Raw genomic sequence first — 17,917 nt, 5'->3', positions numbered from 1 at the left:
AATCAGAAAATAACATTTCTTTCTCTCATTCACAACAGCGTCACGCTACGTCTCTCTGTCTCTCTTCTACTGATCGTCCTCTCGCTCGTGCTGTCTCTCTTGTTTTCTCTGTCTTCAAGGCTGGACTGCAGAGGGCCAGCAGCCCTACAACCGCAGAAGTCTGTCACTGAATGAGGGATGAAGTTACACGATTGTCGGCCGAGTGTCGGAGTTTCCTCATTGGCCGTTGCTTTAATCACATGAACCCGTCATGCGCGACGCATTGGCTCACAAAACTGTCAAGCTGTCAAACTAGGAGATCTAGTTCTGAAATAAAACCAGATTCAGCAGAGGCATCGCCTAGATCTGGCTTCAAATGTTTTCAGAAGTAGATTTTGGTGGATTGTTTAGACGGAATAACAGAAAGTTTATGAGCAGGCCGCCATGTTGTTTCCTGTTTGAAACGGCGAGCAGAAAACCAGGAACCAATCAGGTGCATTCCACGTCACCGCTTGACCCATAGACATAAATACATAGACGCCACATTGAGCTCTGGACCGTACGTCAACGTTGGCGTATGTATATATGTCTATGGCTTGAACGGCCAGTTGAGTGGAGCAGCGCGTCCCCTAGTGTCCTCGCAGGACCTGGTGAGACTTTTATGACTCTTTATGTATTAAAAGAACAAGTAGTGTTTTCAGACATGGAGACGTCAGCAGACAGATGTAGAGTCTTACTTTGTACAGTGCTGGTCTGACCGGCTGGCTGCAGTCCACCTCTGGTTCTGGATCTTTGTCCACACTGGGGACAGGAGGAGTCTCCTGATGAAGCAGACTGGTCCCAGTATGAGGTGATGCACTGTCTGCAGAACCAGTGTCCACAGCTGGTAGAGACTGGATCCTTCAGGACGTCCTGACACAAAGCACAGCAGGACAGCTGCTCCTCCACAGAGACATCACTCCTCTTCCTCTTCCTGTGAAGACATGTCTTTATAACTAAAATGCTTTGTTGATTGGACGACACTGTCTCAAAGCTCAGATGGTCTCAGGGAACAGTTAAAGTGTTGCTACCTTTCTGTTTGAACTCAGCATTCAGTCTGTGATGACAGTGTTCCTTTATTTCAACTCTCCTGCTTTCAACAACACTAATGAGCTGAATTTACCATCTGGCTGTCTTATTAACCTCTTAACAATCCGACGGACGCTATTCTGTCTTTCAGAGGTTGTAGCGGCTCAGTTTTAAAGCTAGAGGGAAGATCCTGGTAAGATCTGCACTAATAGTTCAGCATCAGAATATAAATCTGTAAGCAGAACATTTAGTCTTCATCCTCAATGCATCATCATCCATCAGGTCAGCTTACAGTAGAAACAGTCTCTTACTTTGACTCTGAGGGTCCAGGTTCATTACTGAAGTTCAGAGGATGGTACATGGACCAGTCACTCTTCACAGACAGACAGCTGGGTACTGGAGACTCTGCTCTCCGTCTGGACTGAACTCTGCAAACACCAACATGATTTTATTCACATCACATGAATCCTTGATGAATTCTCTTTTAGGTCATTAAGGTCTCTCTAAACACACAAACTACTGCTGCTGTCAACAATAAGGAGGTTTAAAGGTTTGTAGCCGTTTTCTTAGATTAGATTACATCTTCTCTAGCTGACTGACAGCTGTCACAGACACTAAGAGGAAGAGGTTATTTGATGAAGTCTGTTAAATTGTAGTAGGCAAATACATTTTGTATAAATTTGAATATACAAACACAAAATCAACAGAAAACATGGTATTGTCAGAGGAAACTACAAATGAGTCCTATAAATGAGTTAGTAGCAGCTCTCTTACTTTGACTCTGAGGGTCCAGGATCATTACTGAACTCTGGAGGTTTCCCCATTGACCAGTCAGTCTTCATAGTCAGACAGTCAGAGACTAGAGACTCTGCTCTGTCCTCCTCTTCCTCCTCACAGTCAATCATCTTCTGATCTGAAGTCAGCCTGAGAGGTTAAACAGGAAAGGAAACAAGTTTGTACGAGAGTCACAGGCGAGACTGAGAGGGTCTTTCCCATTTGTGCTTTTATACGGCTTGACTCCTCTCCTCGACTCCTCTCCTCGCGTCTTAGTCCCGCCCACGGGAGATGCAAGCGGAGGAGGCGAGGAAAAGACTCGAGGAGAGAGGAAACGAGGAAATATGTTTATAGAGACATGAGACGTTGTTTCCTCTGAAGCGTCACGTGAAGCGACGTCCGTTTCTGATGACAGCAGCAGCTGATCACATCTGGATCAGCTGTCAGTCGGCTTCAACAGCTGTTTATGTCTGAACTGTACTAATACTAATAAAGACACTCAGTTATTCTCAGTGGCAGAGCAGCAGTGTTTCCTCTCTGTAGTCTGTTACCTGTTTAACAAACACCTGCATATGAATAACAGCAGCAGTCTGTGTCTCTACTGTGGACTGAGTCCTGCTTAGAGGACCAGGAACCATCTCTACTGGCACAATATCTTTATATTATGTATTCATTATTAGCGTCTGTAGTTATTGATATTCTGACAGTAGAAGTTATGTATTAGGCTGAATGTTTGAGGGAAAAGTGAAATGATGTAACTCATATCAAACCCGACATTCAGGAATGATCAGCCTCATGTGACTGAATGGAAATGAGGATAAATGATGTAAAAGGTATAAAAGACAAACTCTCCTTCTCTGTCTGACTTTAACTGGATCCTTAATAAAAGTTAATGAGGGGAAATATCAGAAGATCAAAAGAAAACTCTTTCTAATAAATGCAGAAAGTTGTTTGAGGTCTGTTGTCAGGTGTTATAAACCCCTCTCAGTGACAGACTCCTTCAGTGACGGTGTGTGAAGCAGAGCTCCTGCAGGTCCTCCTGCTGCTGGATCACTTCACCATCAACATGCTCCGTCTGCTGTTCACTCCTACAGTTAACACAGATTATAACTAGATGGTGAATCAGAAGACAACTAAACTAAAAATCTGTTAATCTGTGATCTGTCTTCACTCCGGTATGAAACTCCAGTGATGTTGATGTATCAGATCAAACCGATCGGCTCAGCGTCCAATCAATAACTGATATCCAGTAAGGGGGCGTGTCGGTCGGTAAATAACAATCGTGGAGGAAACACTGGAGGATACACTGGTGTGTATCCATCCTTTACCATCAGACAGTCCTTTACCATCAGACAATCCTTTACCATCAGACAGCCCTTTCTGACGAGGAACTGAAGTTGTTACATCGTTCTCTTCAAAGCCACCAGACTCCATTCACAAAAGCATTAATTTGACTTCCCAGAACACGGGAGTATTCGTACAACCCCACTTCAAAAAAGCTGATTTTAGGAGAAGTCAAACCAACACAGTATTTTGAGGACAAATGTGAGGAAATGAATTACACATTTGAAGCTCATTCTTTCAGATTTTGAATAGTTGTAAATCTTTACAGCGACTTCAACGTTCAGGCAGAAATATGAATATTTTCTTGAAGTGTAAATTGTGAAATGGAGGTTCTCAGGTGTTTTGTTACAGAAATACAATCAGTAGTTTGTGGCTCTAAAACCCAGACTAAGATCCATCTGAGGTTGAAACAGTATCTGCACTAATAGTTCTGCATCAGAATATAAATCTGTTAGCAGAACATTTAGTCTTCATCCTCAATGCATCATCATCCATCAGGTCAGCTTACAGTAGAAACAGTCTCTTACTTTGACTCTGAGGGTCCAGGTTCATTACTGACGTCTGGAGGATGATCTATGGACCAGTCACTCTTCATAGACAGACAGCTGGGTACTGGAGACTCTGCTCTCCGTCTGGACTGAACTCTGCAAACACCAAGATGATTTTATTCACATCACATGAATCCTTGATAAACTCTCTGATGATAAAGACATTTCAGTAGCTCTAAACACACAAACTACTGCTACTGTCAATAATGTGGTTTTAAAGTTTGTATTAGTCCTCTTAGATTACAGCTGTTCTGGGTGACTGACAGCTGTCACAGATACGAAGAGGAAGAATGCACAAATTAATTCTCTTTGTGTCACAAAAAGTGTATTAAACTTCAGTTAGAAAATACATTTTAGTAGAAATTTCAAAACAGAAACACACAATCAACAGAAAACAGTATTGGTAGAGGAAAGTGAAAATGAGTCCTATAAATGAGTTAGTAGCAGCTCTCTTACTTTGACTCTGAGGGTCCAGGTTCATTACTGAAGTCTGGAGGATCACCTTTAGACTGATCACTCTTCATAGTCAGACAGCCAGAGACTAGAGACTCTGCTCTGTCCTCCTCTTCCTCCACACAGTCAATCATCTTCTGATCTGAAGTCAGCCTGAGAGGATAAAGAGGAACACTGAGTGTGAGCATGTAAAGGAAACAAGTTAGTACAAGAGAACAGGAAGTAACACACCCTCTCTCTATCTCTCTCACACACACACACACACACACACACGCACAGTATACAGTATAATAAAGCAGCCAGCGCTCCACCTGGTCACTTCTCTTTACCTCTCTGCTTGTTTTCTTGGCTTACAGCAGCTTTAATGAGGATTATTCAGCCAGTCATGACTTTGTGTTCACAGATGAATCAAACTGTTGAGTTCATTCTAACATTTCTCTCCTCTACAGTCCACAGGGAGGAAACTGACTCAGACACTTTAACAGTAACATAATAAAATGTTGGATTAACACTCACCCTGCTTCAGTCTTCAGTCGTCCTCTTCTCATAATGGAGTCTGGAATAACTAACTGAACTCTTTCACTTTCATTGTTTCCTCCCTGTTCTCATGAGCCTGGATAACATGGGTCAGTGTGGCTCCTCCTTTGACCGCAGAGTTTATCTACGAGTGTGTGTGTGTGTGTGTGTGTGTGCGTGTGTGTGTGTGTGTGTTGCTCACACTAGATGATTAGTGTGAGCAACACGGTGTGTTTTTGAGAATCTCTTTTGTCTTGAACAGGTTGAATTAAAATTAGTTTTGATCCAATGTTATCTAATTTTTATGTTTAAATCATGTCAATAAACCAGTATAGTTAAATAATAATGTGCTTTTATAGTTGTTGTTTTTTCAGAATTATATCTCTAAGATTTTTCTGAACATCTGGAAGAAAAAATATAATCTCTGTTGCACAATAAAATCATTTCTGAGTTGCAAGTCTTTTTCATGATCTAAACACAGTAGCCAGAAATGACACATCTTCCTTGCTCAATTAGTACAAGAACCTACATTTTGAAATGTATTATACCATTTTCTTATTAGTTATATTTGTATGTTTCTTCCACTATTTCATGATTCGGCTTTTTTTATTGTTACAAAAAGAGAAAAGACATAAGTAATATCCAGCAACCTGGATTTCGAAATATAATCCCAAATTCTCCACTAGTCAAATGTTAAAGTTACTAGTTTATTGAATTTCACACGTCAGTATTTCAGAATTAGTAGAAGCTTATCATTAATGAGTAACTTTATACGATACGATAATACTTTATTTTCAGACAGGTCTGAAATTTGTTTTGCATAACAGCAGCTCCATTTGCAACATCACAGGACAAAGTCAAGAAACAAGGATAAATATATTTAAACATTACAATCACAGAAGATGATATTCAGGGCCCTTCAACGTACATTTGATCTGGGATTAGGCTCCATATTTAGTTTTAGGATTGACTGGTGAACAAAAGAGTGCTTCAGTTCAATCTTATTAAATCGTGGAACCCACCATGTAGTATAACAATACTGTAGAACACTCATAATCACAGAAGTAAAAAACAAAAGAACAATTTGTTTACTCGCCCCAAAAGACCTGAGGCGGCGGAGAAAGTAAATTCTTTGTTTTGTCTTTTTACAGACAAATTCAAAGTGGTCTTTCCAAGATAATAAATGATCAATCATTACTCCCAAATATTTATATGAAAATACCTGCAGGATTTTTTCGTTATGAATAACAATAGGAACTTTGAGAGTCAGATGGTGAACCAAATACAATTTCTTCCGTTTTCTTTGTGTTAGTCTTAAGAGCATTACTGTCACTCCACCCGACCATTTTGTTCACGCCATGTTGGTGCAGCTCAGGGTTGTCCGAGTGACTTAACAGATATATTATAGCTGTATCATCAGAATACTTTAGAATGTATTGATTTGGTGTATTTGTACGGCAGTCATCAGTGTAAAAGGTGAAAAGCATTTCTGGACATCCCCTAGTTTTTCCAGAGTCCGCATCCCTGTCTGCCCGCATAAGGGTGAATCCCGGGACTTCAAAGAGAGAGTCGGGCACAGGGTCGGCGCCAGAGTGTTAGGGGCGGACGGGCAATCAGCTTTGACAGGGGGGGCATTTTTTCCCCCTCATATAGCCTTTATTAAGTGTATCTTTAACATTATCATGTTTCATGAAAGAAATAAACTGACAGAGAGGTGAATACATACTGCCACTTATGCGCACAGGCGCGCACGCACGCATACACATGCTGTTATGTCCACAAAAACAGGTTATAAACTAACACCGTGTCCTAACTGGATGCGAGCGTCCGACTATCGCGCTGCATCGCGCATCTGACGCTCTCTGTCTGCACTACGTTAAATCTGCACTTCTGTTACATCATGTAAACAAACCAGGAACATATCAGCTGTGAGCTCCAGATCAGACTGCAGCTGGAGACGTAACCACCTCAAAGATGGGTTAGTATTACTTGTTATCTTCCTACGTTCGTACTTTTTTTTTTTAATCAGAAAACACACGTTTTATTTGTGATATTTACTGGAAATAACATACGATATAGCCAAGAGCAAGTAGGTTGTTATCTAGTGATCTTCTCCAGCCAGCTGACACCTTATTTTGGTTTCTGTAGTGAATTGAGGAGGTACTGGAGGCTACAGATAACTCCTCAGGCACGCCCTGCGTCCTGCTAGTGCCAGGGTCAAAATGTGCACACACACGGTAGCCGAGATCCAGTTAACAGGGAGTTAAACAACACATTACTCTAACAGTCTGACTGACTTCTTCCGTCTATTGTTCTTACAAACCTGCACTCACTTAGCAATAAAGTGGTGGCGATACGGACATACACAAGGTACTGTAACGGATTTCGTGAGGCATCATTGTTATGCTTCACGGAAAGCTGGCTACAATCTACAATGCCCGAGTCCAGCGTCGGCGTTAGGGACGGGCCTTGGGGGTCCAAAAAGGTCACTGTGCCCCCTCAGCTGAATTCTCTCCTGACAAAAAACTAAACTGAAATAGCAGCTAAGCCATAAGTACAATTAAGACATTCAGTTTGGTAATGGAAGGACTTAACACTGCAATGCAAAATAATGCACAAAACAGTGATAGTTTTGCATTTACGAAAACAACTAGGACATATACTTGGGCTTGATTACATTGTTTTCTATTGGAGTGTCCGAACTGGCTGCGAACAACATGGTGCTGCACAGCAACACGGTGCTGCACAGCAACACGGTGCTGCACAGCAACACGGCGCTGCACAGCAACACAGCAACACGGCGCTGCACAGCAACACGGTGCTGCACAGCAACACGGTGCTGCACAACAACACAGCAACACGGCGCTGCACAGCAACACGGTGCTGCACAGCAACACGGCGCTGCACAGCAACACAGCAACACGGCGCTGCACAGCGTGGCGTGACGTTTTGTCTGAACTTCTATCGGATACACGGTTCCTATTTTTTCCTGTCACTCATATTGAGAGGAACGGCTGATTAGTTTAGATAAAATGAGCCGAGAAAACCGGGTCAGTTGTCCTGGATGTAAATGAAAATATTAACTTGATTACTGACACTTTCAGCACAGACATTGACGCTCGCAGTTATATGTAATAAAGTTCACTAGTGAAACTTTATTACGAGCTACCTGTCAAAAAATATAACAGCCACCTCACTAATGGTTCAAATAAAACACGAACACACAGCGCAGAGACAACTATGGAAACTCTGGGAAATATGAACCGTCACTACAATATTTCAGTAAGAAGCCTCGTTTTGATCCGCTCCGATGGCGTGTTTGTTTTTTTTAGTTTTTTTTTTAATCTAGCTCAATAGAAAAAAATGAGAGAAAGTAGACCTACAGACCTGGTGCATTAAAGCACAATTAGGACCAAGAGAGTAGAAAGCATCCTGTGCTCCTCTCACATCTTACGTTTTCTACCTGTTTGGATTATTCTGTTCAGTATTGTGGAATAAAACAATGGACTAATGTTATGTTATACAGCAGGCTGAGCAGGGACAACAACTGGTGAGACAAACATCCACATTTAGTCTTTATTAACTTAAATTATAGTTATGAAGAAATCAGACTGTTAGATTAATGTGTTGTTTAACTGCCTGTTTATCTCGGCTACCGTGTGTGTGCACATTTTGACCCTGGCACTAGCAGGACGCAGGGCGTGCCAGGGCGTGCCAGGGCGTGCCTGAGGAGTTATCTGTAGCCTCCAGAACCTCCTCGTTTCAAAACAGAAACCAAAATAAGGTGTCAGCTGGCTGGAGAAGATCACTAGATAACAACCTAGTTGCTCTTGGCTATATCGTATGTTATTTCCAGTAAATATCACAAATCTTTGAGGTGGTTACGTCTTCAGCTCCAGTCTGATCTGGAGCTCACAGCTGATATTTTCCTGGTTTGTTTACATGATGTAACAGAAGTGCAGATTTAACGTAGTCTGGACAGAGAGCGTCAGATGCGCGATGCAGCGCGATAGTCGGACGCTCGCATCCAGTTAAGACACGGTGTTAGTTTATAACCTGATTTTGTGGACATAACAGCATGTGTATACGTGCGTGCGCACCTGTGCGCATAAGTGGCAGTATGTATACACCTCTCTGTCAGCTTATTTCTTTCATAAAACATGATAATGTTAAAGATACACTTAATAAAGGCTATATTTACATGGGTTTCATGAAAGGCGCTATATAAATCCAAGATATTATTATTATTATTATTATTATATGAGGGGAAAAAAATGCCCCCCCTGTCAAAGCTGATTGCCCGTCCGCCCCTAACACTCTGGCGCCGACCCTGTGTGCATCATCAACAATGATGTATTTATATTTCAGTGTCACACTATCAAGTTTCAGATTGACTAAAGAAACAGTCTCAACAGATAACGCCTAGCCTGACTGAGGAGAGGATCATGCAGTATAAAGTTTAAATGTTTATATCTCATTCAAAAAGGAACTATGTTAGGGAAAACTGTCTGATAACAACATCCTCGAGTGTTTCCACCTGCAGCTCCTCTTCCTCCACATCTGAGCTGCTGACAAGAAAACACAGTTTAAACACCTCAAATTAAATCAGTAAAACGTTTAAAAAAGAATTGTGCAAATCCTGAACAAACTGTCCACTAGTGTGAAATATTAATATTACAACCTGTAGTGATCACAGTCTCTACATATATGTAGTCCTGTCACAGAGGAAAGTGAACCGACACACATTAGATTTAACATTTGTTCAACGTGATTTTCTTGATAAACCAGTTTCTACTGTCTGTATTCACATCAGTGTGACTGATATGAGGTCAACTATTCACACCGTGAAGCAAAGAAACCCACTGCATTAAAAACACAACGAGCACAGATGAAGAACAAGAACTCCCAACACCTGCAGCTTCATCACATTCCTGCTGTTTCTAACAGAAACACACCTGCCAGGTGTTATTTACCTGCACTGTACGTAGACAAGGTTTCAGCCATAAGTACCTGTACTGTAGGTGTCACAACTAACATTTATCAGACAATTAGACTCAACAACATGAACACAGTGATGCTGATCAGAGAGTATCAATCTGAATTATGATTATCAGCTGAAGAAACACCTCACTGATATTCATTATTAACATTATACAGGACAACCTGACATTTATTGATCAGAGTCAAACTGTTACAACTAAATATACCATTAAAGTTGAACCCAGACTGAGCTGTCTCACCTTAAACAAGCTGATTACTTTAAACACAGAGTATCTTTGATTTATGAAGTAAAGCACTAATGTAATATCATATGAATGACAGCTAAAATCATACTTTTTGTTGTTAAAAACTACCTCAGGTTACTTCCAGAGCCAGTTTGTGATTATTAATAAAAACGTATTGTGTTAACAACTGTGCAGTGTTGGAGGAAGTATTCAGATCCTAAATAAATGTACTAATACCACACTGTAAAAATACTCTGTTACAAGTAAAAGTCTTGCTTTGAAAATGTTACTTAAGTAAAAGTATGTAAGTATAATCAGGAAAATGTACTTTAAGTATTAAAAGAAAGAAAACGTCCCCTGTGACTGTTAAACTATGACATATTATATCATTAGATAGATTTATATATAATAAAATAATTAAAAAGGAAAAGCAGCAAATCGTCACATTTGTGAAGCTGGAACCATGAAATGATTTTGCTTAAAAAATGACATAATCAAAAATAGTTGCCAATTAATTTCAGTCAATCGATTAATAAGTTAATCGACTAATAGTTTCAGCTGTACATTTTCACATGTTTGTAAAGTAACTAGTAACTAAAGCTGTCAGATAAATGTAGAGCGTAAATGCAGATAAATGGAGTAAGAAGGACAACTTGTCCCTCTGAAATGTCCTGCAGTAGAAGTATAAAGTGGCATGAAAGTAAATGTACTTTCTAACACTGTAACTGTGTAACATTAGGCCATCAAATCAGCAGAAAAACAGGAGATTGATTTATAGAAAATAATCTATTTAAATCACAATATTAGTGAGAAAAATCACAGCTTGATATATTTGTTTAAAATGTTCAGCCCAACTAGCTGTGAAGTAATATTTAAATGTAAAGTGGTTGGTTAACTAGCTACAGCCTCAGTAACATGAGATCTATGTAGCATCACCCAGAGAAGGATCTTAACGCCCCCTAGTGGCCACGGTTGGTAACTACACCTGCATCAATATCAAGTTAGAGGAATTACATACAAGAAAAACTTCCGGTTACATCCTTCAAAATAAAAGAGCAAGAGATGTAGTTATGCTCTTTGTCCATAGGAGGGCAGTGTGATTATGATTTTTATCATAATGATTGTGTCTAACTACAGCTGTTTAGGGTTAGGATTAACAGTAGATCTCATTATTTCTTATCTTTATTTTATTGTTTCTATTTTACTGTTTCTATTTTATTATTTATATTTTGCTTCTGATTTTAATTAATTTATTATTATTATTATGATTATTGTTGTTATTATTATTAATAATATTATTATTATTATTATTATTAATAGTAGTAGTATAATTACTACTTGTTGTTTTTTATTATTATTATTGTTTATAATTATTCCCACAAGCTAAAAACGATCATTGTATCAGGATAAATAAAGTAGTTTCTTATCTTATCTTATTTCTTAACTGAGGGTATTTGCCAGAATTGTTTAAATGATTTTATCTTATTTTATATATCTTTTTGTTTGTGGATTATTATTGACTTTTATTCTTTGTTTTTACAGTAGAGCCGTCTGTAACTCTGGTTGAAAGGTCTATAAAGAACATCACTCTGACATCTGCATAATGAGGGCCAGAACTTTTCATACTTTAGGTTGATTTTGATGCTAATACTTCTGTACTTTTACTGGAAAGCAGGACTTGTAGTATTTCTGCACTGTAGTGTTAGTACTCTGACTGTGTATTAGAGTATTGTTACGTCCACAAAGTGGAACAATAACTTAACAACAACCAAATTAAACAGAGTCAAAGTGAAGTTCAAAAATTAACAGTTTATTAAAGGGCAACTGAAGGTTCACAAATGTGGTGGAGGTAGGGACAATATAGTTGTGCCAAATAATCAAAATTAACAAACCAAAACTAGGCCTAACTAAATCTGTCTTCTTTAAACACAACAAACAAAAGGCTGACTAAGTTATCTACAACCTCCTGCAGACCTCTATCTGCTGAAAGAGAAGGACAAGTTTGAGACAAAACACAGAAACTTATCATTTCCATTGCCAATATGAAAATAATCAATATAAGAACATATAAAGAAGTAAAGGTTATAAAGTCATCTTCCCTTCTTGAAGTCAAAACTAACGTCAATGTGATTTTTACATTTATTGTTAATAGTTATTATTTTTAAAGAGAAGCATCATAAATGCTCCTTTTCCTCTCAGCCTCTGACTGTGTGTTGGTGTACATGTTTGATTGACAGCAGAGGAGGCTGAGCCTCAGCTGCTCGCCAGCAGCTCTTCATCTAAACAGCTCACTGTGGCTGTTCCTACCGCCCTGTAACATTTAAACTCATCATATAATGCAGAATATCTTCATGTCTTGTTGTGTAGACCTGTATTTACTGAATAACACCTCTAACAAAGAACCGTGGATCTCGTTGACCAATACACTGCGTTTCCTGAAGCTGCTTCAAAATAAAAGCCCCCCACTGGTGGAGGACTATTATGAGAAGCTGTCTGGCTGTTAGTCAGTGTGACTGTCTGTCTGTGATAGAACAGTGATGCTGTTGCTTTACACACAGTTTAATAGTTCTCCATCTTCATCTATGCAGATGGAGAACAATCAGCATTCTGATTGTTAATGCAAAGACGGAGTGCTATCATAAAAACAAAACATACAAATACATAATTATTTCTTTTGGGTTCAACAATAGTCAGTGTATTAAAACAACAAGTCCTGTTTCCAGACATGAAGACATCAGCAGACCGATCTATAGTCTTACTTTGGACAGTGCTGGTCTGACTGGCTGTCTGAGGTCCAGGTCTTGTTCTGGTCTGACTGGCTGTCTGAGGTCCAGGTCTTGTTCTGGATCTGGACATCAGCTCCTCCACAGAAGCATGACTCCTCTTCATCTCTCTGTGGAGACATTACTTTATTACTAAAATCATGTGTTGATTGTTGCTGAAGAATATCCAGACTTGTCCGACACTGAAGCTCAGATGGTCACAGAGAAGAGTTAAAGTGTTGGTAGTGAATTCAGCATTCAGTCTGTGATGAAGATGTTCCTTTATTTGAACTCTCCTGCTTTAATAAACTAGAATTAGCTGCTTTTCCTGTCTGACTGTCTTATTGAACATTTAGTGATCTGGCTGAAGTTTGTTTATTAAAGAGGAACAACGGACACTTTTAAAACATTGATATTAAGGTTAAATAACTATATATCTACATAAAAGAACTGCAACTTGCTCATGTACACACATACTGAGAGGAAACCACGAGGTGGCAGCGTCATCACGGTAAACAGTGACTTCCTGTCAGTGTGATATGAACGGAGTATAGAATTTCAGCAACATTTGCAATATAAATAAACATGCTGTTATTTTCTGAATCTATTTTATGTGTTAACAATAAACACTTATGAAACAGGGAAACTGTGTCAGACCTTTCTGACTTCTTTTGTTTAACAGTAGTTATAGTTCTCTCCGTTTCAGTGGACAACACTTGTATAAACAGGGTGTTGTATTCTCCAAATATCCACCATATTTCTAGATTTTATCAGATTGTTTAGTGTTTGAACAGAGTTAATAGTTGGAGGAGATTTAGTGGATGATCTGTCCAAGGATGAATCCAAATAACAATTAAAGCCGCCACCGATGAAGATATTGGAGGATCCATCCTCTGGAAGTAACTCAAAAACTTTACGAAAAAACGTAGGGTCTTCTGAATTGGGCGTATATATTGAACACGGTAATTGGGAATGAGTTAATATAACCGGAAATCAAAATAAATCTCCCATTTGGATCTGTAATCTTGGATTTAAGTAAAAAAGGAATATTATTATGAAACAGGATAGCTACGCCTCTTGCTCCAGATGTAAAGGGTGCTTGGTACACCTGTGAGATCCAGTTAGGTTTTAATTTATATTCAGTAACTTTAGTAATGTGAGTCTCTTATAGAAATAAAATATCAGCTTTCAGTGAATTCAAGGGAGAAAAAACCTTCCCGCATTTAACATCAGTTCCAAGACTCCTAACATTCCACGAGGTTAGTGTGATTTCATCATTTAGAATTGGGGACATACTTACAAACCGGTCAGATAATCAGAAATCAAATGCCCATTCAAACCTTTGATGCATGGCATGGATGATATGAAATAAAACAAAGTAGTAACTGAGTATGCAGACAAATTTATGTAATAAGCTGAAACGCCAAACAGCACATCTCTCCCCACAAAACATCCACACTCGCACACAAACGCAGACCCCCAAACCCTCCCCCCACAAAACAAGAAAGAAATAAAGAACAATAAAAATAACAAAAGGGAGAAAGAAAAAGAAGAACTTCCTCACAGTATTGGGGAAACGCATGGCAAAGGGCCAGCAGCCGAAAGTCCCTCTCGGAAACATTTTAAATGCGGACAATGGGCTACACCACAAATCCAGTCACTCCGCTGTGGAAAATAATACAAAGAACAAAAATCATATAGCACTTAATCCGCCGTCTTGTTCGTTTTTAACTTAGATGGAGTAGAATATAGGCATAACAAAGTTAACGTTCTCAAAGGTCCCAGTTCGAAAACCTACTTTTTCAACTCAGATTCTATGAAGGACTTGACGTCTCCTGGGGAGGGAAACACCTTTACCTGGTCGTTGTGCTGGACATGAAGCTTAGCTGGAAGACACAGAGAGTATCTGACCTCCCTCTCCCTGAGCGCTTGGGTTACCTCACGGAATCCTCTTCTCTGTGCCATCACCTCCGCAGTATAATCAGGATAAACGTAGATCCGTTGGCCGTTGTAGATCATCTGTTGTTGCAGACTCAGTCGTAGAATCAGTTCTTTCTCCTGGTAGAAGTGAATCCTGGCTATGATGCTCCTTGGTCTTTTTACATCCGTAGGTTTTGGCACAGGTATGCGGTGCGCTCGATCCACTATCACGGGCTTTGCAAAGCTGCTCACCCCGAGTAACTTCGGTATTAATCCAGCGATGAAGTCCGTAGTTCTGCCTTTCTCTTCATCCTCGGGGATCCCCACAATCTTAATATTGTTACGTCTCGAGCGCCCCTCAATGTCGTCAATCTTCGTTAGAAGCCTTTCATTTGACTTTTTCATATCTGTCAGGCACAGCTCCAGCGTCTGAATACGCCGCTCGTGGTCAGAGCCTTGTTCCTCTGCAGCAACAATCCTTTCAGTCAGAGCCAGTTGAGTGTTCATAAGAGTTTAAGATTTGTGGTCTAGGAGGTCGAATCGCTTATTGATTGATTCCAGAATTTTGTCGGATATCTTTTCCCACAAATGCGTCGATTCTTCCTCCGCATCAGGCCCATCATGCGCAACAGCTGGGCCAGATTGTTTGGCGTTCTTTGTTTGACGCGTGTCAGGCATTTTCACTGATTTCAAAGTTGGTATGAGTGAAAATCACACAATGACTGTTAAAGTAATCAAAACTATAAACACCACTGACTTCTTCAGTCAATTTCAAACTAAAGCAGGATTAATAAAGAAATAACCATTTGTCCACCCGGAGCTCAGAGAGACCCGACTACTCCATGTGCGCCTCACTTGCGCCCTGGAAGAGCAAAGTTATGAACCAAAACAAATACACTTGATTGATTTGATGTTCTTCTTCTCTCCTTCAATAATCACAATTCTAACAGAGATAAGAACAGTAGAATTCAGACACCACATGTTTCAACATGTGCTGCACACAGTGTTGTGAAAAAATATACAAAAATGATTAGTAAAATATGTAAAAAAAATATTGAAAAATACTCAAAAACTGTTAAAAAAAATATGGTAAAGTGTCTGAAAAAATATGTGAAAAAAATCTGAAAAATCTGTATAAAATATTGAAAAATATCCTATTAGTGCTCTTAAAATCTGGGTAAATGTCTGAAAAATATGTAAAATATCCAAAACAAAACGCGTTTTGCTGCTGTGTGGCACAAAAGAGAGGAACTGCAGTTATTTCATGATAGTTACGGCTGTCAGTTGTTGCCAACAACACAACATTAAACTTAAAAATTAAAAATAAAACATTATTAAAAATGTTAAAATAAAAAATTGAAAAAAAAATTGAAAAAAAATAAAAAGTAAAAACCATCATGAAATAACTGCAGTTCTTCTCTTTTGTGCCGCACAGCAGCAAAACGCGTTTTTAAATTCCAGCCGAACAGAAAACAGTCACTGCCGCTTCACAAAGCGCTCAGACCCGTCTGAGTTCAGAGCGCTGTGATGTCATTATTCCTCTCTAACGAACACAAAGGAGAGTTTTCCTGGTGGAGTCTGGTGGAAGCGAACCGTTGGAGGAGGCGGAAGTGACGTACTTACGGGTGAAATGGTGGAGACACACGACGTCATTGATTCTCCCTCGAAGCTTCATGTTGAGCTGTGACGTAGTGACGTAGAGACGTAGAGACGTAGTGACGTAGTGACGTGACGGGAACTTTAACGGTGAAGCTGCTGAGCTGAGAACTTCTTCTTCTTCTTCTTCTTCTTCTTTGGTGTTTATTGGTGGATGGTAAACCAGCTGAGAGGTGCATTACCTCCACCTGCTGGACTGGAGGTGGAGCAGGAGATAGGCAGGAAAATAAAAAATAAATAAATAAAAATGAATAATTATTAATAATAATAACAATAATAATAATTATTAAATTCTCTCCATTATTCCTGTTGTCCTTAAGTAATTAATTAGAAGATTGTTTACTTTCTTAAAGGTCTTTCCTAGCAGATTGTAATATTTCCATCATCTACTCCTGTGGAGCAGTAGATAGGCAGGGAAAATAATAATAATAATAAAATATCTGTTGTTTCAAAATGAACAAAAAAACAATTAATATAATATTGACAAAAATAATAATAATAATAATAAAATAAATAAATAAATTAAAAAAAGAACAAAAACAATAAAATAAAAATGTATAATTATTAATAATAATAATAATAATAATTAAATTCTCTCCATTATTCCTGTTGCCCTTTAAGTAATTAATTAGAAGATTGTGTTCTTTCTTAGAGGTCTTTCCTAGCAGATTGTAATATTTCCATCATCTACTCCTGATAGCAATTCCCTTCTTTCTTTGTCATATTTGCTGCACTCTATAAGAACATGCTTGACAGTTTCTGGTTTATTACAGTGCGTGCATAGTCCAGTTGGGTGCTTGCCTATTCTATGGAGTGTTTGGTTTAATCCTGTATGTCCTATTCTCAGACGGGTAATGACCATTTCTTTGGCTGTGGTTCAGATCTTCACTGGTTAACCCAGGGCTCAGCAACCTTTACTATCAAAAGAGACATTTTAGGCAAAAGAAAAATATATATAAAAACTGTCTGGAGCCGCAAAACATGTGATCATTGTGATGAAGGTAACACAGTTTATAGTCTAAGTATATAGTATATAAGTCTAATGCAGTGAGGGCCAAAGAGACAATGTACTACGGAGTATTAGGGCCACATTGAGGGAAAAAACATCTGAGATTTACAGAATAAAGTCGGAATATTACGAGAATAAAGTCATAACTTCATGAGAAAGAAAATATCACGTAAAATAACTACTTTATAATATTATGACTTTATTCTCTAAATCTCAGATTTATTTTTCTTCCTCAATGTGGCTCTAATACTCCGTCGTGCCGTCGTACCATAGACCTACAACAATGATCAATAAAAACTTAAATGTAAACAAAAAAAACAGCTATTCATTTCCATTTTTTAAAAATCAACAGAGAGCCGCTGGAGAGGAGCTGAAGAGACGCATGTGGCCCCGGAGCCGCAGGTTGCTGACCCCTGGGTTAAACCAATAACACAGAACACTAACATTACCCCTCCTGCCATTATTATATTACACCACACTACAATACAATTATTGACCAGTTGGATTGGTTTACACACATAAGATGCATTACTCCTAAAACAATTACAGTTTATTATACATGTACTGTATGTTATATACTCATAATATACTTACTAGAACATATACATTATATATTATATAGATATAAATGGATTACATGGTAATATATATATTTTTTCATTG

General features: G+C 38.9%; 1 protein-coding gene across 1 annotated transcript in view; it reads right to left on the bottom strand.

The window, feature by feature from the left end:
* The window catches only part of LOC141752673 (protein NLRC3-like), a 782,294-nt gene that overhangs the window by 539,454 nt on the left and 224,923 nt on the right, over positions 1–17,917 (bottom strand). Inside the window, exons 9-10 of the mRNA XM_074610793.1 lie at positions 1,822–1,971; positions 1,359–1,475 (exon numbers count right to left, since the gene is read on the bottom strand). Coding sequence (XP_074466894.1) covers positions 1,359–1,475; positions 1,822–1,971 — 267 coding nt within the window. The remainder of the gene's footprint in view (positions 1–1,358; positions 1,476–1,821; positions 1,972–17,917) is intronic.

The sequence above is a fragment of the Sebastes fasciatus genome, chromosome 16, assembly GCF_043250625.1.
Source record: "Sebastes fasciatus isolate fSebFas1 chromosome 16, fSebFas1.pri, whole genome shotgun sequence".
Classification (NCBI taxonomy): domain Eukaryota; kingdom Metazoa; phylum Chordata; class Actinopteri; order Perciformes; family Sebastidae; genus Sebastes; species Sebastes fasciatus.
Note: the sequence above shows the minus strand (reverse complement) of the source record. Positions and strands in the feature narration are given on the sequence as shown.